General features: G+C 40.6%; 1 protein-coding gene across 7 annotated transcripts in view; it reads right to left on the bottom strand.

Moving 5' to 3' along the window:
• Positions 1 to 23,213, bottom strand: part of INPP4B (inositol polyphosphate-4-phosphatase type II B) — an 813,539-nt gene that overhangs the window by 1,953 nt on the left and 788,373 nt on the right. For 4 of the 7 annotated variants that reach the window (XM_088445787.1, XM_088445788.1, XM_088445789.1 and 1 more), the window contains one exon: positions 6,737 to 6,937. The exons of 2 other annotated variants lie outside the window; for them this stretch is intronic. In XM_088445787.1, the coding sequence (XP_088301913.1) occupies positions 6,763 to 6,937 (175 nt within the window). In that variant the 3' untranslated portion in view covers positions 6,737 to 6,762. Of the gene's footprint in view, positions 1 to 6,736; positions 6,938 to 23,213 lie in introns of those variants that run through there. One more of the 7 variants, XR_015869684.1, reaches the window with a different exon arrangement.

The raw sequence follows: 23,213 nt of genomic DNA, 5'->3' as shown, positions 1-23,213 counted from the left end.
CTGAGAATTTGTATGCAGCTGAAGAGACGCCCTAGCGTCTTAGGTGAGATGCTTATTCTGAGACAGCATAGGCTTGCTCAGAGGTACGATGTGCTACCCAGGGACATGCAGTCAGGGTAGGCAGAGCCTTCCCTGTCATTATCTTGAGATTTGATATAAAAATGATTAAAAATTAAATACAAAGAAGATATTTATAACTTATAAACATCTTCTTTGTTTATTGTAATCATTTTTATACTCACCAGGTTTGTGGAGCTTCCTTTGTACTGCAGGGAGGCAAAATTATGAGGCTTGCAGAGCTGGGGGCGGGCCTACATCATGGGCAGTAAGCTGCACAGAAAGAGAGCTAATAGAGGCATGCATTGCGTATGGGGGGTGTGCCTTGAGCACTGGCAGACACCTTGGATGTGTCATGTAACCAAGAAGTGCACACCAGTGTTTAGAGACACAGCAGCAGCTAGAGAAACCACACAGTGATACAGGTAGGAGAATCAATGGACACTTAAGCTTAGTGTAGTAAGGGGAGCTACAGTGAGGCTCCCTGCACGCAGACCTATCTTCATGTGTGCCCCCCCAGCCATTGACCTCACCTCACATCACTGGTGCTACCGATGTGCCACCGATGTTCCAATGTCCCGCTTTTGTATGTGAGCAGCGGATATGAGATGCCGGAGGTGGACGTCTCAGTGCACAAGACCTTGGCCGAGACATTAGCATATTTTCGCAAGTCTGCTGCATACAGAATTTATGTCGTTACTGGATTTGTGACTATCTCTGAATCAGGACCAAAATTCAGTAAAAATAAACAAAAGCACAGCATAGTGCAACTCTACACCAATGGTGGGCCTCAAAGGAATGATGTTCATCTTTCTAGACCAAAGCAATTCCCCCTTCTCATCTACTGTATTCCCACAGGGTGACATCCATAACCTGATTGGTGGTGATGGATCACGACTGTGCAGATTAAGCTATGTTATTAAATTTGGCCCAATATGCTGTATAATGAAGTTTGACGGTTATCAAAAGTAGAATTACAATCGTAACTATAAGTTTAGACGACGAATCTCTGTATCTCACACACAAGAATAAGGCATTTATTGAATCTGGCCATAAAGATTTTCAGATAAAATTCCAACCACTATTTTTTGTTATCATTTGTATAATTTGATTCTAATATTTATAATTAATTTGTAACTTGTTACCTAGTTTATTATTTTTTTTATTTACTTTTTTTTACAAAATTATTTTACAAACAGTTAGTGCATATTGACATAAAGTACAAAAGTTTTTGCACTTTCCTAAACGGATGCTAAGAAGGGAGACATAGAAGTAGAAATTAAGAAATTAAAATACAAAAAGTGTTTGGGCAGTAAATTCAAACAAAGTGATAGAAATAAGGGGACATGGATACAAGGCAAAACTAGACTTCAAGAACAGATTTCATATGTTAGCAAAGGATTGAACTCATTACACTTCTACTGTAACTGTATAGGATAAGATAGATTTATTAGATTTATAACATAGAGTTCATCTTCTTGAAGAGCATGCTTAGCCCTTAATGACTTCCTTAAGGAGCACATGCTGCCTACAGAGATGGAGGCCATTTTGTGGGCTGGACCACTATTGCATGAGGATTTTATCCTATTATCACCTGGGAACAAGTGATGCCACATAACTGAGGTACTTTGTAAACATTATCCTTGTTGCACTGGTTGTTACTGCATTCAAATGTAACATCTCTCTTGAATATTAATTCAGCCCATGAAATTTCTCCTCCATAACACGTAGATAACAAGTGCACGTTAAGTAGTTTTATTAGTGCTGCTTTTACTGCTCTGCATTAATATAGCTTTCCTTTGGTGAAGGGCCTGGCTATATGTGGCATGCTGTGTGAATCTTCATTGTGCTGGTTTAATGTAAAGACAACTTGTACACATTGTCTATAAACAGTAGAGGCAGCCATTTTGTGGGTTACACACAGAATTGAGCCAATCGATTCACACCAAATGCCTCATGCTTCAGTGATGTCACAAGTCTTTAGTGAATTGACTGGCCTCATTCATGTGGTTATTGTGCTGCTCATAAAATGCCTGGCCCTACTATGTGCAGGCGACAAGAACACTTTACGTAAAGTCTGATCTCCCATAGAAATCATCTGAATGTTACAGTTAACTTTCCAGTAACACAGTGCAAAGAAGGCCACAATGATACTGATAGAACATGGAAGGGAATATAAAAAAGTTTTGCATCCTTTGTCAGTTTTCAGTAATACAGGCAAACATAAGTTACTAAGCAGGGAATGGGATTTGTGAGGGCTGTGCCTGCCAAATCTTTAGGAAAATGAAGACAGAATATATATTTTGCATATAAGTTGTATTAATACTTAGCTCGAGGGAGGTCCAGGTCAAAGATATTGCTTTACTACATGCCAATGTTATTTCAGTTTTCTTTTTGCAAGTTGGTTTATATTGGGTCATACATTAAAACTGTGGAGGAAGGGCTGTACTGCAAGAACTTGTGTGGTATAGAGTCACTAACTTTGAGTGGACTTATTGTATGCAAAATGGTCCTTAGTAACCCAATTCATAAAGACAGTCCATAGAACAGCCTTCAAACTGCCCCAATTCTTTCCTACATACAGTAAACTCTTTTCTCCACATACAATAACCTGAAAGGTCATTAAATTCTGCTACTTAACAAAAAAAATGGAATCACTGGTTTTAAAAATCTGGTTCTATTTAGCAATTTTTAGCAGTGAAAAAGAGTCCAAGTGTGATGATCCTCCAGTCAAAATATGGGGTTGGGTATGGGATGCCGACACTCTGGATCCCGGCGGTCAGAATCCTGACCGTCAGTAACCAGGTTACAATCCCAATGTAGAGAGATGAGTATCTTAACATAACCCCTAACCCTACCCCAACCCTCTCTCCCAGCAGTCTGAACCTAAACTCCCCCCCTAGTGCCTAAACCTAACCTCCCCCTCCCAAGTTCCTAAACCTAACCCTACCCCCTTAGTGCCAAACCCACCCCCAAGCCCACTACTTACCTTCGGGATGCCGGCGCCGGGATTCTAACAGGTGTCGGGATTCCGATGCCAGTATTCTAAGCAACGGCACCCTGCACGTCGGGATACTGAAAGTATGATCTAGGGGACTAAACTGATGAACGATGAACAAGATGTTTAACATATTGATCATCATCTTGTTAATAAACCCAATATTGCATTTTGTTCATGGAATGACATACGTTCCAAATTTGAACATGTAGTGTGTGTATAAAGCCACCCGACGTAGTACTAGCATGATATACTGCATGAACTCTGAATTACACTTCTGGGAACTTTGGAGACTCCGGGCTCAATTTATTGGAGCATGGATTGCCTCATATATTGTGCTATGTTTACTTTATTACTAAGGCCTGTATTCAATTTGAGCCGAGCCGCGTTAACGTAACGCGGCCCGGACTTAACGCTGCCTTCGCCTGTTTTCCAGGCGTTAAAGTATCGCACGCGTGCCCACGTATCCCCGTATTCAATTTGAAAGTAGGCGAAAACGGGACCCGGCAATACTTGGATCGGCGGTAAAAACGGGAATTTTTGGGAAATAATCCTAGGACCCCCTAAAGATGTCCAGACCTTGGGGATCACTATGGTTACCCCCGTTTTTGCCTGCAGAAGAAAGTCGGGGTTTTTAAATAGCCGCGGCTGGTGTTTTTTTCCCCGAGGCGAGTCACACCCAGTGGGAACTGTCAGTACCCGGAGCCAATCAGCGGCCGCTCTACAGTCAGCGCGGCCGCTGATTGGCTCTCGGGACTGCCAGCTCCGTGGATGTGCCATCAGCTGGCATTCGGGAGCTATGAGTATGTGTGGCAACTCACATACTCATAGTGGATCGTGTAGTCGTTTTTTTTTTGCCAAGTACGTGGATTACTGCGGAGACCAGGACCAGGATATAGGTGAGTATGATTTTTTATTTGCAGGGCCATGTTTTTGGGATATCCTACTGGAGAAGGGGACAGATTCATCTGGTGTAGGTAAGTATGTGTGAATGGGTAGGTGTGTGTAATAAAGTTATACTGTCACCATGTGTGTGTTTTGTCTTTTTTTTAACTATTTATTTTACAGTGAAATTACAGGTGCCGCATGTCTGCTGGCACTTGTAGTTCCACAAGTGCAAAATGGCAGGCATGCTGGCACTTGTAGTTCCACTGTAAAGTACAATAGTGTTACATTATTTGGCCCCCTATTACCCCCACACCCACCGCTCCAGGGGTATGGGGATGAGCCCCAGGCTTCAGTGTAAGCCTGTGGTGCTCGGGAGAGGGGGTACCCTTTTCTGGGGGGTCCCCAACTCTCCTGAGATCACCGGCTTGCGCTGACCGACTTGGGGTGTAATGCTTTGGACCTGGAGCCCCGGTGATTGGGTCTCCAGGCTGTGGCATTACACCTCGGTCGGTTGAGTCTGGTGCTGGTCTTAAATATAGGGGGTACCCCACATCTTTTTTGCCCCCTATATTTAAAACCAGCACTAGTCCCTGCAGCCTGGTGTTGGTTTCTAAAATACAGTGGAACCCTACACATTTTTTTCCCCGTATTTTTAGAAACCACCACAGGCTGGCAAGCCTGAGGCTGGTTTGGCTTTTGGGGGGGACCTTATGTCATTGTTTTTGTAAATTTTTACTACTTTTTTTTACTGGCTAAAAAAACGGAAATTTTCTGGAAATATTCTAGGGACCCCCCAAAGGATGTGTAGACATGGGGGATCACTATGGGTACCCCCATTTTTATCTCCTGAAGGAAGTCGGGATTTCTAATAGCAGCTGCAGGTGCATAAATGCGGCTTTGAATAAGGTGATGCAGTAGAGCATTTAGAAGTTTTTTTAGGGCAAAACAACTATGGCCATCAAATTTGGGGTACTTGAAAATGGGGTTCAGCATATTTTAAAGTTGCTAAAGTGACTTAAAAAAATCGTGAAAAACCCACCTGCCGCAAACACATGCAATAAAAAAAAAACACTTGGGGCATACTTGGGGACCCCCCCAGAGTAAAGTTCGCTATTTTTTAAGTTTGTACTCCAACTTTTTTTTTTTTCGCCCCATTTTTCAAAGTCAATTTTTGGGGTGCCCTTAATTTTTTTTATACATTTTTTGACACAGATTACCTTTGGGGGACTGTCTGAAGGCTGCACGGGGGTTCCCGAAATGTTGCACCCCAAAACCCCAATTCTGCACTTTTTAACGCCTGCCATTCATAGGCGATAGGCCTAGGCGGAAAGTCTTTCAAATTGAATACAGAGGAAAACTAAAACAGGCGATAATGACGTCATCGGCAGTAAATTACTGCGAATCCGGACTTAACGCCTCAAATTGAATACGGCCCTATGTCGTCAAAGAGCCAATGCTATTTAAGCAACTGTACAGCTTCAAAATGGCAAGCTGCTTGGATGCAGAACATGTGTTATAGTCAAAGGTGTTTCAAGAGAGGATGGAGCCCATGTGTGGTCTCAGTCCTGGGCGCCCTCTTCACAGTCAGGCGGCCGTCAGCGCACTGAGTGCACTGATAGACTCTGGGCATTAGAGTGTGCCCAAAATCTACAGCACATGGGCAGGTCCCCGGGAAAATTGCAGCAGTGGCCATTTTCCTTGTGTTTTCCATACTGCACATGCGCAAAACACCGGGAAAATGGCCGCGGTGGCCATTTTCCAGGCGCTTATTACAGCGCTGACGCCGACGTGGTTACAGTGATGTTATATACTGTATATAAGATTTCCATGACAGATTCCTAACACAACTTTGAATTCTCAGGGGCAAAGTAAGCAAGTGGAATTCTGACTATTACAATTTTTTTTTAAATATATATTCCTCAATGGTGCAAAACTGCATAACAAAAATATATACCTTTTAGGGAATGCAAAACCCCTGTCCAGCATAAGAGGGGTAAACTTATACTGGAAATGGCAAGCCTGTTAGCATTTATATAAAACATTACTTGGTCACCACAGTGTATCACAAACATTATAGTCAATGGAGGACAGCTAAAAAACTGATGTATAGGTAACGGCACAATAAGGTACTAAATCATATATTAGCCAATCAAATGCTGTCATTTGTGTAAAAAATATTGCAACGTAAAAGCTAATGTGTCATTGGTTGCTGTGGATTACAACACCATTTTGCCTGTACACCAGTAATTATAAATGTCCCCCAATAAACAACCTGTGATAACAAGTAAGGTATTGTACCAATGGTACTGTATATAATACTACTACTAATAATAATAAAATAAATAATGTTTGTGGCACAGTACATGTAGACTGAGCACTACAGTTTATATCCAGACAGTTTTAAAAGTGCTCTTCTTAAGTAAATTCACTATTTTGTTTGAGAGACCTCATACAGCCTAGGTTCTAGTCAACTGGATCTTTGTCAGTAAAAGAAAATTGTGTTGATGATATTTACAAAAATCATTGTAATCGATGCTGCTTAAAGCTATGATAAACAAAAGAAAGGAATAAAAATAAGCCCTATAATCAGCATGAGGCAACTGAATGACGGAATGCTATGGTCATTGGATTAATATCACAAAGTAATCTGAATACAATATTTTAGCTATATGGAAATAAATAAATAAATAAAAATAAAATAACAGGTTGTGTGTGGTTCAAAGGGAACATTTTGAGGTTCGAGTACAAATAATTGCAGACATAGTTTACAAACTAAAGGACATTGCTATTGGTTTAACAAACAGAAAATTAGGTGCATATTATTGATATTTGGCTAATAGCAATGCAAGACTCAGGATAAGCCACACAACCAACAAGTGTGAGCTGACAAGTAGAAGAGCAACAGGATAGAAGTGACGGGAAGTTGGCTTGTTATCTGTTACACAGCCTTTCTCTGGGTCATCCGACTCATTCAGAAGTCCTTGGGCTTGTCCGCTGTTAGACAGGAGAAGTTAGGAATAAACAGAATAGTATTATAGGAAAGTTAATACATGGATTTTCAAGCCATCCAAGACAAAGAACAAAACAACATGCAGAGGGCAGAGACCGAGCAATTCACTGGTAATGAAACGGCTTCTTGGTAATGCCTGAGCTCATGTGGACTAAGGGCCTGATTCAGAGATGGACAGTATTGCAGAGCTGCAGGGAAGCGGCTGTGCAATATCGTCCAACTCAAATGCAAATACAGCAGGAGGTGTCTGCAGGAATTAGACACCTCCTTACTGCATCTGTGATAAAAGTGCAGAGTCCATAGACGCTGCCTGGTATCACCATCACAATCATCGGTTGCGATCAGTCTAGGCTCCAGAGGTGGGGCTTCAGCAGAATCCAAAATTCAAATAGGGGAGCCACACCAACTGCCACCCTAAACGCTGCCAAACATAGATGGCTGGGACTCACTGGCAGTTGGTGTGGCTCCCCTATTTGAATTTTAGACTGTGCTGTAGCCCCACCTCTGGAACTGCCACTGTTTACGATGGTTGCTCCTTTGGCCATGCTACATAAGCTGAGACTTACATAGCCTGGCCGGTTCCTGGCAGCTTGCGAGGCCCGGAAATCTGCGTACACTGGCAGAGACCCTGGCCTTGTCCCTCCTGGAAAACGGGGCCAGCACACCCCCATTTCCGGAAATGCTGGCCAGCCACACCCCCGCTCTGCTCCCCACATGCCGCAACATGTCGATCATGCTGTGGTTTGGGGGATCTGCGAGCGAGATGGCAGGACCAGAACGGGTGCTGCACATGCGCAGGCCCCAAAATATCTGAAATGTATTCTAACCATCGGGTTTGTGCACTTCTCTGAGTCAGGCCCTAAGTTACCCAGATGGTGGAAGCCAATTAGACAAATATACAGTAGATGACAAAATGAACATTTATAGAGTAAGAAGTGAGACGCAATCAAAGAAAGCAATAAGAAGAGATAACCTAATAGTTCTGGTCTACGATCCAGTAATACATCTTATTCACAATGGTCAATGTTCATATTCTAATCATATGAAAATACTGCACCATGCTATTTTTAGTGTGTTTGTGTTGGTAGACAGTCATTCATCACTTACAGTATATAGGAATATCAATGTATTACACAATTAACAAATTGTTTGTTTGGTTTTCCTGCCAGAGTTATGGCAATCATGAAATATAAAGCATCATTTTAAAACAAGCTGCAAATAGACTTTCATATGTCCTTTCTGCATTAAGGTGTGAACTGTATAGCACTGAGCATGGCTCCAATGTCTGGTCACTGCAGAAAGATCTATTGTATTCATCAGGAGAATGGGAGATGCAATCTGAGGTTGACTGTTATATGGTACAAGTACCTCACCTGCCTGCATTCTACCAAGCACTGACCCTGTATACATTTAGTATAAAAGCCACACATACAATAATATATATTTCGGATAAGATGTACAGTACAATTATATGCAGGTCATTATGAGTATCTCATGTACAGTCATATGTATCTCTCAATGTGCAATAACATGAAGTTCTCTAGATTTTGTGGAACTACAAATCCTGACATGCCCTGTTTGCATATGGCTCAGACTTGTAGTTCCACAAAAGCCTCCTATATAATAATGCTACATTGTACAAAGGTAATAACCATATAATAATATGTGTAGTGTGGGAAAAAGTAATAAATATATCCCAATACAATGTTCAGGTACTTGGGTAATATAATTGCTCTTTAGTACTATACAGGTGCATACAAAAGTATTACCAAAAACACTGCCTATAATTCCCTCTGACAAATACTCATGTTCCAGAGCCTGATGAAATGGGACTGGCTTCTGGAACATACTTCAATTATGAAAAGGAAGTCGGGCAGATCCTTTGATGTACAAAATCCTTATTGGATTTAAATGAGTGATTATTGGTTCTTCTTTTTATTCCAAAGGAGGGGGGAGTGTTACACCTTAAACCTGTGCAGTACCTGCCCCAACCGTTATAACCACAAGCCACAAGGGGAGGGTGGGCGTTAGTCACTACACCAGGTAACTAGGATACTGCTTAGACTGTCCTAAGGATAGATCCCACAGCACTGTGGGAGACGTCATGATGTCTCTTCCCAGACAGAGCAGGGCGCCGGTTGCGGAGGCAGGTGAGCTTGGCCGGTACTGCCCCCAGGACATCCAGTCCTGTGTGACGGCACCAGCCGTACTGCCCTCCTTAGGGCTATGTATGTGACAGTGTGTCTGTTGAGTTTTAGTTTGTATTAGTTTTCAATAATATGTACAAATGACAGATAGCACTACTACTTACAGGATAGGAACATTTACAAAACATCAATACACATGAAATCAATGTACGGTATTAATAATAATAATATTAATAATAATAATTAATGCAGTCTGATATACTCAATAATGCAAGAAAAATAACAAAAATGTATCAAAACTTATGTGTATGCACCCTAAGTACTGACCATGTCAGTTCTACTTAAGGTTAAGTACAGTAGGACATCATTTACTGAAGTTGGGTCAAAAAGAATGCTGACTCAAAAGATTACATAAAAAGTGTAATCATCAGTGTTATTAAATGATTCATTACATGTAGACTGAAGGTGTCACAATTTGGCACTCGTTTGTAGCACTATAATGTTAATGTATAAAAAATTTGCAGAGATGTACAAAAGCTATATTTATCTATTGAGGCTTTTTGACATGCTCCTGATCCTATTGAAGGAGTTAGCAGAGAGTAGAGCACGGGCAGGTAATATAGATATACAGAGGGTAAGCATCAAGAATTAACAGTTTACCTGCAGGGAGAAACTTATCAGGGAATTGAGAAAATGTTGAGATTGCAGATTTAGAGCCAGTTTAAATGATAATCAATGAACATATTCACAGCTTCTTGTTCAAATCCTACACAATTTGTATTGAATAGTAGAAGATGTTGCTACACTGGAGATCTAAACTGAACTTCTTCATCCATCTCTCTCATCCATTAGCTCCATTCTTTTCACTGGTCGGAAAATTAATTTGGTTCATGGAGAGGTCATTTTCCAAACAATGAGAAAAGTTATATTAATTTTTACAGCTCTAAAACAAAGAATACACATACTATAACACACACACACTCAGCAAAGAAATCCTTTATAAATGTGTTAAATATGTAACTTGCACCTACCCACAACTTTGCACTTGGACAAACCATGCTGCAATGCAAGGGGTTAAAATACATTTATTTTTTAGGGCATGCAGCGTAAATACTTTCTGATGTTGCATGTAGCTTTAGTTTTACATTGCAATTTAGTCACGCCCTTTCAAAGGGGTATAGTTATCAATCAGAGAATAGCCGATTGTCTGGAAAAAAAATAAAATTTTCTCCAGAAAAATGCTTTTTCCTGCTTTTGTGAAGTGTTCTCGCTGAAGAAATAATTTACTTGAATTAACCTACAGTATAGTGCTGCAGTATATTCAGAAAGTAGATTACCAACAGACTGCTTACAATAAAATAAATAGAATTTTTAAATAAATGAAAAGGGACATACAAGTAAGAGAATAATAAGTCACTGCTTTGAGAGAAACTTGCCACAAAGAAACAAAATGTAGATAAAACATTTTGTCACACATCTTTGTGTTGAATGATGTCTTTTTGTTAAACTGCACTTATCAGAACAAATGCATTTTTCACATAGGAGCTGATTCAGACCTGCTCGCTAGGATGCGTTCCCTCGTACCTGGCCGATTGTCGCATTCTGAGCATGCATTGCAGTGCGCGTACACGAACCAGTGCGAGATATCGGGAAGCGATCGCTCGTTGCGCATATACTGCCCAGCACAGTGAGTGACAGGAGAAGCCATTTTTAGCTAGTGAAAGGGGCTGACTGCAAGGAATGGGGGAGTGGAAATGCGAACACAGGCGTGCCTGAGCGTCTCAACGCCGTTTCAGAGGCGTGAATAATTAACAGGCATCGTCATTGTACATGTCACCTGGTTGTATTTCACAGTGAGGTGATCGCAGTGCTTGTGACAGGGTATAGTCAACATCAAGCGCTGCGATCGCATCCAATGGTAACCGATATACCGATGGTTGCATACACTTCCTGGAGATGATGTGCGCAAGTGGGCGTTTTAAGACTGGTGGGCATCTGCATACACAAAGTGATTGCACGCCAAGACATAGTGGACGTGCTTATGCCTTGCCGTGCGATCGCCTGCCTCGCTGTCACTGTTCCCTGGTGCAATAGAGCATGTTCTTGTACAGGGGTAGGCAACAAGTGGCACTATAGTTGCTGTGGAAGTGCATATCCCAGCATGTGACGTCAGAGTTTTGCTGTTAGGGCATGCTAAAACTGTGGCATGGCATGTAGGGATGTGTAGTTGCACAGCAGTTGGAGCGCTGGAAATTACCTACCTCTGTTCTAGTAGTTTATAAATACTAAATTTAACATACAAATACAAAATATAGAAATACCAAAACCTGTTAATACAATGAATTGGCATTTACCCTGTATAATCTCATCATTGATGCGTGTATGTTAGTTATTTGTAATGAACTGTGGTTTTAGACCCTCACATGTTTGATTATATGCACCAGTTACCATTCCACATATGCAGCATGAGTATATGGGCTATGACAGCGCAGGATTAGACATCATGGGGCCCTATGCTCAAGTGCCTAATAATGTATCTGGCTATGGGCTATGATAATAGTAGATTAAAGAATAGAAGTGAGCTGAGCACAGAAGGAAAGTTGTCCGCACCTTGGCAGACAGGAAGTGTTATTTATTTTTGGTGCCAGACAGGAAGTGTTATGTACTCTTGATGTCAGACAGGAAGTGTTATGTACTCTTGATGTCAGACAGGAAGTGTTATGTACTCTTGGTGCCAGACAGGAAGTTTTATGTACTCTTGATGTCAGACAGGAAGTTTTATGTACTCTTGATGTCAGACAGGAAGTTTTATGTACTCTTGATGTCAGACAGGACGTGTTATTTATTCTTGGTTCCAGACAGGAAGTTTTATGTACTCTTGATGTCAGACAGGACGTGTTATTTATTCTTGGTTCCAGACAGGAAGTGTTATGTACTCTTGGTGCCAGACAAGAAGTATTATGTACTCTTGGTGCCAGACAGGAAGTTTTATGTACTCTTGATGTCAGACAGAAAGTGTTATGTACTCTTGATGTCAGACAGAAAGTGTTATGTACTTTTGGTGCCAGATGGAAAGCATTATATATGCTAGACAGGAAGTGTTATGTACTCCTGGTGCCAGACAGGAAGTGTTATGTACTCTCGGTGCCAGACAGGAAGTGTTATGTACTCTTGGTGCCAGACAGGAAGTGTTATGTACTCTTGGTGCCAGACAGTAAGTGTTATGTACTCTTGGTGTACAGTACTTTGCATAGAATTCCAATACAGAAGTGTGATACATGTGAAAAGAAAATTGAAAATACATTTTCTATTGATATACATAGCAAAATACAGAGATAACAGACTAAACATTCCGCTCCTCCTACTCGGGATGTACAAGCACAGTCACAGTACAGGATGTAAAATAACAATATCTTTATTTCTTGTTGAATATCATACAAACATATAACCGACTGTCCATTCATTCATGTGCAGTTATGAATTATTAGGTATTCAGTTTTCTCCTTGCCAAGTAAGATTCTTTTCCTTTTTTAAATATTTCCCAAGTCTGCGCATACAGTATGTCCTAGATACTACAGTTTTCTCCAAGCACTGAGCATATATGAAAGACACACCTGCTCCCCTGACACAGGAGCCTTTCCAGGAATTCAGAAACATGAATCATTTTAACACTTATTTAATCCATTGTCATTAAATATTGAAAGTAAAATATTTTTGCTAATTAAACATACACATTCCATATTACGTAATATTAATAATGAGTAATGTTTTCTATATACATATAATTCTATGATTTATAAGTACTCCTATTTAAAAGACTCTATACTGTAAAAAAATTTAATATTTCCCTGAGGAAGTGGTCAGAGCATCACAAAACAGGTTGGAACTAACTGATGCATGAACATTAAATAGACAATACATCGCAGAAAGATGACTCCTCCTGCTGCAGAATACTGTGGCTTAGGCTGTGATTTATTATTCCCACATTCATACAGTGTTTGTACATTATCAATAAAGTAGGAGAGCAACTCATATTTCGGAAATAATTATGTTATTTTATATCCTAAGTCCTATTCATTGAGGAAGATCAATGTATTTTTATTAGCCATTGCTTATACTTTACACCAAGAAAGAGGCAAATGTTTTGTCTACCATCACTTTATTCTATGGCTCAATACAGTAAGCACTATCTGCCTCATTATCTCATCATGGTAAGGACTGTTGTGCTTGTCTCAGACTCCCCAGTAATCTCTCTTCCTCAGCTTGTATCAGTGGGATTGCTTCTCTTTGGACTTTGTTCATGTAAATCTATCTTATTGTTTATGAAAGTGATCATGTAGAAAAGTTTCATTAGTCATTAACAAATCTTTGGAATTATCTGTTTGTTTGTTTTTTGCTCAATGTTTCTAAGGAAATAATATACCACAATAATATCACTACTGTTCACAAATTGTTTTATTTACACAAATTGGTTTATATAGTCATGTTTATTTCATCTTATGTATTTGGAAGTAGCTACAATTTTCTCACTTTTAATTATGATTAGTTTACTGTTTTATGCTTTAAAAAGAGTACTAGCTTCCTTGTGTAGCTCAATCATGGGAAGGGTGGTAATATTTGTCTGTTGGCAGATATCCAAGGGTTGAACCTGCTGCCTCCAAGACCTGTAGGCAATGTAAGATATGTCTAGTTCTAGTAGCCTATTCTTGGCATCACATTCAATTGAAAGGGTTCCACATGGAAAAGACATCCCTGAGTAGAGACAGGTTTGTGTTATTCTGGTTGATCTTTCGGGAAGAGGAGCCAGTACTAGCTGCCACAGTACTGATGCACATTTTTGGTTACTGTAGGGGAATGAGGGTCTGTGTGCTGACCTACAAAGCCTGTGTTAAACCCCCAGTCCCTGTGCATATAACATCATGTGTAGGTCTTTGGAGTACATACAATGAGCGTTTGAAAATTAAAGAATTTTGATAAGCACAAAACTTTTTATGTTACGTACAGTACGGATATATAAGAAGAATTTCAAAAGTTTATTATCTAGTTACATTTAAAACACTGTGTGGCACTGGTGCCCTTTGTTTTTTTCTATTTTGTGTTATTCACTTGAATAGGTGTTATACGAAGAGGTTCTCAAGTATTGTTATTTATCTTTTTCACTATTTATCTTTCACATCACTAATTGTTTGTATTATTTTTATTTCACTTCAAAAACAGTCACTAAGCGCTTTGTTATCACATATATATGCAGAGCCCCACTCGTCCTCCGCAGAGAAGACGTGAAAAAGTGCATGTTTACCTTCTACTACTGCAGGGGCGTATTTATAATGGGTGCAGGGTGTGGAGTGCATATGGTCCCCTAGGCCCAGGGGGGGCCTGCAGCGCTCACCCTGCACCCATATTATCTAAAACTTACTTCTCCGAGGTCACGTGTCCGGTCTCTCAGCGCTGCTGAAAATGCCAGAAGATGTCCGCCACGGCCATTTTTCCAGCGTTTTGCGCTGTGAGGAAATTGTCAGGAAAATGGCGGCCGCACCATCTGCGTGGCGATCTGCGCGTGCGCAGTAGACTCTAGTGCCCAGAGACTACTGATTCCACGGTGGCAGGCCAGCCGCATCAGTCAGCTGCCGGCTGCAGGGGTGAGGGGGGGCCCCATGACGGGGATGCACACGGCCCCACTCCTCTCTAAAGACGCCCTGTACTACTGACTGATAATGTGTATGCAAAAAGGATTCACTGCTTAATGGTGAAAAAGATTTCAGAGATGACAGGTACATTTACAGATGATGCAACCAATCCATTATATTTGCAACTGCTCAGAATTTACAAGATTCAACTTTACCAAATAAATCAACAAATTGGACTCAAAGTAATATCGGACCAATCCCGGTCAATGAAAAGATAAAGACATACAGCAGCAACCACTATCGGACACCTTCTCAACAATGTTGTAAACTAGACTAGTTGTATCAAATGATACACTTAGGGGTCTATTTACTAAGCAGTGTTAGGAGACAGAGTGAAAAGTGATAAGAAAGTGATAAGGTCCCAGCCAATCAGCTCCCAACTGTCATCTCACAGGCTGTGTTTGAAAAATGACAGTTGGGAGCTGGCACCTTATCACTTTCTTATCACTTTTCACTCTGTCTCCTAATACCGCTTAGTAAATAGACCCCTTATTTTCAAAATTGCACTTATATATCACCCTAGTGTGTCTATACGATGTTATATGATTTTTAAAATATATACTGTATATTTTTAAAACATATTAGTTTAGATATGCTATTTGGACTCATCCACACAGGCAGTGAAATGCAATGCCTGTTAAGAGCATGGACAAACCATGTGCCTTGTCCTCTCTTTCAACAAAGCCTTTGAAGCATCTAGATAACGCATCCCTGCAGCATAGTATACAATATACTATCTAGATCATGAGAATCTCCATAGAACACTATGATATCTTACTGATGGTTATCACTCGTACTCTCTGTGATGTGTGTAAAGATTAATTCACCTTTTATATTATTTGAATTATGAGCACATTTAATAGACTTTAAGGACACACCTTGGATGCATAAAATTGATGCACATGTGTTCAAGCCTTTAGAAGGGGAATTTTATATTAATTGTGCATATGTAAAACTGAAATACATCTGTATAGCATATTCCTGATATAAGTGGTTTGTGTCAAGTCTTTTCAGAGTTGACAGCCAGAAAACCGATTAAAAGAATAATGGGATGGGAGGCATAGAACGGACAGATTGTGAGATGTACAAAGTAAGTTCGTGCTCTGAGTTTTAAAAATGGTTTTACTAACAAGAGATTTTGGACGATTTCCTTGTTCAGCAGCTACTTCACAGGGTGATATGTAAGTACATCAGCATGCTGCAAGCAACGTTTGTTCCTACTGTTCTGTTATGCTCATGTAACAGAAACTGCTGATACAGTTTTCTCAGTAATTCATGGCATTTCTTATAATTATATCGATCTGCATGCCTGCTGAGGTTCACAGGACAGATCATTATTTCCCCTGCAAGACCTAACAAATTATATATATATTTATTTATTTTTTGTTATATGTGCGAGACCACAGCATTTTGTGACTTGAAAGAGCAATTAACTTACATTTGCAACACATTTAAATCAAACCCAAAAAAATTAAACTCTTTAATTGTCAAGGAACAGAGGTTTTATTTAAGGCTAGTAGAAGACAGGATTATTTATGAGGAGCCATTAGGCAGCTTTATAACTTGCTCAAGGTTACATCAATAGAGAACTTGGTGTTCTAGAGAAAGCTAATTTAAAGGGAAAAAAAAATGTAGTAGTAAATATACAGGAAAAAGCAGGTAGACTAAATAATGTGTATGTATATCAAGAGAACACCACACTGCACATGACAGGTGTTGCTGTTAACTAAAACAAATGGTCTTTTATTACTGGCAGATGTAAGACTGAGTGATCCATAGTAACCTACATTAGATTTGCTGGCTTATAGCATAGCTTCTTCAGTTGTGTAACCTTTTGAGTTGGATGAACATTAATTAGCTTTGGGCAAGAAACCCGTAATAGCTATACAGGCGTGAACACCTGACACGAAGCGCAATGTTACAGTCTTTTGTGCCGCAGGCACATATGGGGTTTCTTTTTCATGGGTGTTCTTTCCTACTTATATTCAGCGCCAAATGTGTCCACCTTGATATGGGCCCTTTGGTGTCTGAAAAGGAGTGTGGCTCGTGGTGTATTTATTCCCCTCCACTAAAATACGAACAGGAATTCTGGATAGTGTGTGTGGTATAACCTACAAATTACAGACATCCCTTTGGGGCCTGGTGGTGGGAAATAAAGGTTTAAGTAGATGGGGCTCCAGTCCGATCTGAGATACATTATACAGTAGGTGGAGGAAAGTGATTGCACAAACTACCTTAGTCCACGTGGTCACACCTATCAGCCTTTGTTAAGGCTGCATGCACAACCTGGGGTGGTGGAGCAAGACGTGACCATTCCAGGGCCTGAAGCAATTTTATACAGGGCAAAGAATCTTGCACATACTGTATGAGCTTATTTACAAATGTAAAAAAATATGGTCCCTCAGTGCTTTTTACTTTTTATGTAATTAAAGGTACAAGCCAACTACCTGCCACTGGAAAAACATCAAAATGAGAATAGCTTGGATAATCAATCTGAAATACTGTAAAATTACTTCAAAGACTAAGGGGTCTATTTACTAAGCAGTGTTAGGAGAAGTGAAAAGTGAAGAGTGAAAAGTGATAAGGTGCCAGCCAATCAGCTCCCAAATGTCATTTTTCAAACACAGCCTGTGAGATGGCAGTTGGGAGCTGATTGGCTGGCACCTTATCACTTTTCATTCTTCACTTCTCCTAACACTGATTAGTAAATAGACCCCTAAGAGGCCTATGTATCAAGCTGTTTTTTTTATATAAAATTATGCAGAAACTGTAGTTTCTGCATAATTTTTCTGTATTATAGCTATGTACTAATGGCACAATGCAGGAGATGTCACAGAACTCTACGGCAAAGTGCTAATTAGCTCTGCAGATCGCAGTCCCCATTATTGTCAATAATGACTACGATCTGGCCCCTATATACTAAAATCCAAAAAGCAAAGCTTTCCAGAGATTAACCCCGATAGTTTACACTATCTTCAGATGGAGTCAACTACTGTAAGCCTATGGGGGCTTCAGGTGCAGGAGAAAGATCTTTCAATCTCTCTCTCGCAGCCTCCGGTCAGCTCTGGAAACTGACGCTGTGTACATACGAAGTGTCAGCTTCCCCCAGAGAAGTCTTTTACTTATGTGAAAGACTTCTACAATTTGCCGGGGATGTAACTCACAGGGACAGCTGTTACCGCAACCGCTGTCCCTGCGAGTTCCTCTTTGTACATAACGGGGATATTTTCATTAAAAATTAAAATATCCGCTGTAATATGGATACATAATAATTGCAGCTGGTCCGCGATTATTAGTACATAGGGCCCTAAACTAAACTAATTAAACTGTTAGTATTTCTTCTGACATAATGCTCAACTAAGCCTTTTTGCTGCACTAAATTAATCTTGACAGACATAGGACTGTCTTTACTATATGGGTTACTTTCATGTGTTTCAATATTCTTGCTACACTGGTTTAAGTTCTTCTAGAAAATCAATTAGGAATCACAACTAGATGGTGCTAAATATATCCCATTACAAGTCTGGGGGGTAAATTTACTAACAATCGAGATGACCATCTCGGGTGATTTATTGATTTTTTTCCCTGCTTGCAAATTTACTAAAGGCAAAGTCGGGTGAGTTACAGAGAGATTTCTCTCATCTCACTCGTAAAACTCGGGTGCGATAGCAAACTCGAATCAAATCACCATCGGGCCAAATCGGAAGTACTTTTCACCTAAAACATACATCTCTCAAATTTACCAAAAATCGGGATGACAAGCTCGGGTGAGATAGGAGCAAACTCTCTGTCAAAATCACTTTTCAAACTCTCAACCCCGAGCTGCAAGATGGTCAGACACATACACAAATCATTGTGATTTGTGTATGTTTCTATATGTAACTGGAAAAAATAGGGATAATTTGGGGGGTCACCAGCTCCCCAGGGATCCCTGGCCTGGGCTGACTAACGGTCAGGGCTGATGCTGCGGCTGGGGGGCCCGGTGAAAGGGCACCCCTGGCTGTGGCATCAGTCCCCTGTTAGAAAGGGTCCTGGGCTGGTTTTAAATATACGGTGGAACCCACGTCATTTTTTTTCGCCGTATATTTAAAACCAGCTCTGACCCTGCAGCCTTGTGCTGGTTCTTACATTACAGGGGATCCCTACACATTTTTTTCCCTGTAATGTTAAGAACTTGGACAGGCTGGCAAGCCCGAAGCTGGTTAGTGTTTTGGGGGGGACCTCACATAATTTTTTTAAAAAACATTTTTCTAATTTTTACAAAGGTTAAAACACAAGCAGCAAGCACATATCTCACTGATATGTGCTGGCTGCTAACTCGGGAGAGACTTGCAGAGAGAAAACACTGCAATCTTGGGTGAGTAATCTCCAGCAAAACGAGTTACTCGGGAGAGATATCTCGTTCTGCTTCACCATCAGCAAACTCGTTTAGCCTCAAATCGCCTGTTGGTAAATTTGGTAAATGAAAAGGGATTAAATCACCCGAATTTTGGCGAATTCCAGCGAGAAAAATCACTTTGAAAATCGGGACCATCTCGAATCTTAGTAAATTTACCCCTAGGACAGTACTGGAGCTCAGCCACCTCACAGGTGGTGAAAAATCAAGTACAGTACAGTCATTTTACAGGGAGATAAAAAAGAAGGAAACTTCTGTAAAAGTGCCTTCTCCTGTTCAATTAATGTCCCTGTGCAAAATGAAATGTGCCTTCTCTATGTTGTGCGATCTGTCTGTATTCAAGATAAGAACTATCCCGATCTGCCCACTCCTCCCGAGTCCCGATGGACAACGCAAACATTGGCTCCACTATGGATTTAACTATCTTGGCCCACAAAGCCATGTGCTTATAAGTATAAATGGGTACAAATGTGCAAAAGGAGCATGTGGCTCAAATAATAACATTGCACTCTGGGTTTGGGTTGCAAATAGACAGCTAGCAGGTGTCACTGTAGCTAAAATATTGTACTGCAAACTGGGAAATAAATATGTCTACTAGTGATATTTCTCATGGCTGGTACCATTAAAGTACAGCCAGGGGCGTTTTAAGAGAGGAGGGGGCCCGTGTGCAGTCTCGGTGGGGAGCCCCTCCTCTTTCTAGTGATGCTGCGGAGGCCGATGGGTGCTGTAGATTCTGGCTTAGTGTCAGAATCTATTGCGCATGGGCGGGTCTCCAGGAAAATGATGCCCGCGCCATTTTCCCAGGGACATCAGTACTGCGCATGCACGAGAAACTGGGAAAATGAGCGACGCCATTTCCCCAGTGATTTTTGCTGCTGGCGCTGCAGAGCAGCAGTCTGAAAACAACGGACGAGTAAGTATGAAGACTAAATGGGTGCACCGCACACCCTGCACCCATTATAGATACGCTTTTGACTACTGCCTCTCAGTCCATTGCATTAATAAGCATTCTTGTAAGCATGAATTCAGCCTACGGAATGGCTGCATCCATTCTGTGTAGGTGAAATGCGACAATCTGTCTAAAGAGGTGAACAAAAGAGCTTTTTACCTGTTACCCACATGTAGTGAAAGTAAATATGCCTAGTGGACTGATAACTTCCAGGTGTTTTTGCAGTTGAGGCATTTTTGCAACAGTATAAATGATATCCTTATAAAACCTAGGAAATGGCCAGTAGTCTTTTATTCACTCTGCTGTTGTTTTTAATCACTTTCTCCTCCTGACTCGAATTTAACTAAACCCACATAACCTTTGTTATTATTTATCTACTCATTATGGGCTGGATCAGAGGTGTGCACAGTGCCCATTTCAGTCACAAGCAGCTGATGTTTTCAGTCTGTGCGTACATCCGAGTTGCACTGCGCATGTGTCCCGATAGTTACCGCCGAGGGATGCAGGGAGAGACACTTTCAGTGGGTGTTCATGGGTGGTAAATGGGGGCGGCTAGCTAGACTGCATCTTTGTTCTCAGCTGCACTGGCATTGGCAGCCATGTTCCAATGGACATTCTGAGAAACCATAGGGCTGCCCTAATGTCCGATGGTGTAACCGATGTACGTCCGATGGTGCAGCTAATTACACAAACGGCGGATTTCAATCACAGCCAGTGGGTGTCTCTGTACAAATCCGATCAGCTGTGGCATTAGCATAAAGATGCAGTCATGCTGCGTATATAGACACAGTCCTGGCTACATTACCACCACCTCTGAATCAGGCCCTCTGTATCTACTTATTGTGCTACCTTTACTTCCATCCATACTATTTGGCTGGTCCTTCTTCTCTATACTGTTAACATCCTTCTCTTATTTATTAATATAGAAGCCACATTGGTGCCTTCCCCAGGCAATGCCCTACCAAGGCTGGCTCCTAGCATATAGAAATGCCTTGCTGGCATTGTCTATCTACTATATAAAAGTGAAAATTTGTCCTTCTGTCTTTCTATACAAATCCACAGTTTACAAGCCACGATCATGAAATTTTACATACAAGCGTATTAAAACACGGCGGAGGCAACTAAAAAAATCGAAATTACTGTTAATTTTTAATTCATGAAAAACCTACAATTTTTGCATAGCATTCGCCCTCTACAGGTCAGATACAGAATTACAAATGGATTTAGCTTATCTACTATTTTTTTTTTCTATCTTCTCTACTAAATCAAAATTAATTACTGTTAACTTTTAATTAATTAAAAAACACAATATTTGCTGGACGCTCATTGTGAGGCCTCATGGCATATGGGTAGGGCCTCAGAGCAAGCGTTTTGTGTTGTCATGTTTTGTCATGATCTTAATGTTTATTATCGAAGAGAGCTTTAGCAGGCTTTCCCAGCATTATCAGCTCTCTGACTATAACAAATTCCGCAACAACATTCACTTCTTTCTTCCAACTGTATCAAAATGATGACTTTGCAAGGACCCTGCTGTACTGTGAGCTGCCAAAATATTACACATGGAATGCTACTCCAAAAGTTTTTCTGCGCAGAAAACAGGGAGTCGCTGTAGATGGTCATCCTGGTATCAGAGCAACAGAAGCTACATCCTACAAATTTGTAATGCTTCTATCTCCAAAGTTTGCTTTACACCTTTACAGGTCCTACTTCCTTCGAAGACCTTAGGACTGTTGATGGGGAAGTTTGTCGCACTTTTCTTGTGAGGCCTGCCTAAGGAGAGGTTTGTTGGAGGATGATGTGTAAACAAACATTCTTAAAATCCAGGGCAATGCTGGGTACTCCAGCTAGTAGACATATAAAAGGTGATTTAGTGTAAATACAGTCAGAGCCATGATATTTAATTGCCAGCACATGTCTTACCTATCCTTCTTAATTAATAGCTTTAGATATACATGTGAAGGTGCATTACACATTCATATACAGTGCCTCTGTATGCAACCAATTCACAGAGCACTGAAGCAGGCATTGGAAGGACTCCATTCAACTCAATAAAAGGAGATGTGCTAGGAGATCAAAGATGAATACACTATTTCAATGATCATAACAAGCACAATGGGCAGGGATGACATGGCATATTCTGTATTTTCTTTAAGACCACAGCTTCATAACAAGCTTGAAATTCCACACAATAGGTATACACAGCTTTCCCTGGCATTTAATTGGCAGAAAGGAGAATGTGTTAAAGCAGGGAACATTTTCCATGCTCTTTCCTTGTTTGTCAAACAGAAGTGATTACTGATCTTTTTCAAAACACTTCTATGCTGTTTTCATAAAACAATATAATGCATCTAGGCAGCATTTCATAGCAGCAGCTTAGCATATATTTCTCAGTAATGTTAAATCAGGGAGGAATTAGTCAGCAACTTTATTGTCTCCCCGAATTTCAAAAGGCTGATATGTCTGTTGTTCAATCAATCATTGAACTACTCTATGATAAAGCGCATTTCCCCCCTTAAGACCAGGCCAATTTTGATGTCTGCCTTATGGTAACTTTTTTTTTTGTTTTTGTTGCTAAACTAATAAAATTTACTTTTCTAGAGGAGTGTAAGACATATGTTTTTATTTAATGAGCATTATACATGGAAAAAATTCAAATGAGTGGAAGGGGACAATCCAAAGGATCCACTTGTCATGTACTCCAGCCTAGGTCCCTTAATGGTGGCATGAAGGGAATGTGCGACAGCCATTACTGCCTACCATGTAGCTACATCAGCTGATGGACATAGGCAGTAGGTGACCATAAAGTGCTTAAATAATCCATGGAAGATGATGTTTGTCCATGAAAGATGACATTTTGCCTTTTTCTGAGACCCGATTTTTGGAGGGAAAAATCCGAACTCGGCATGCAAACTGGAACCTATCCGAGCCTGCACATCCCTGGTTAGAACATATTCTCCTTAATTATGATTCTGCACTATTCTTTTAGAGGACAACCTCTGTTCTCCCTGTTTGCCCCCAGTGCACCACCAGTCATTGTTTCACAAGCCACTGTTGATGGACTCTACAGTACTGGTTTTGAAT

Source organism: Taudactylus pleione, unplaced genomic scaffold, assembly GCF_031769625.1.
Source record: "Taudactylus pleione unplaced genomic scaffold, aTauple2 ptg000389l, whole genome shotgun sequence".
NCBI classification, from domain to species: Eukaryota; Metazoa; Chordata; class Amphibia; order Anura; family Myobatrachidae; genus Taudactylus; species Taudactylus pleione.
The sequence above is the reverse complement of the archived record's forward strand: the minus strand, read 5'-3'. Positions and strand labels throughout refer to the sequence as shown.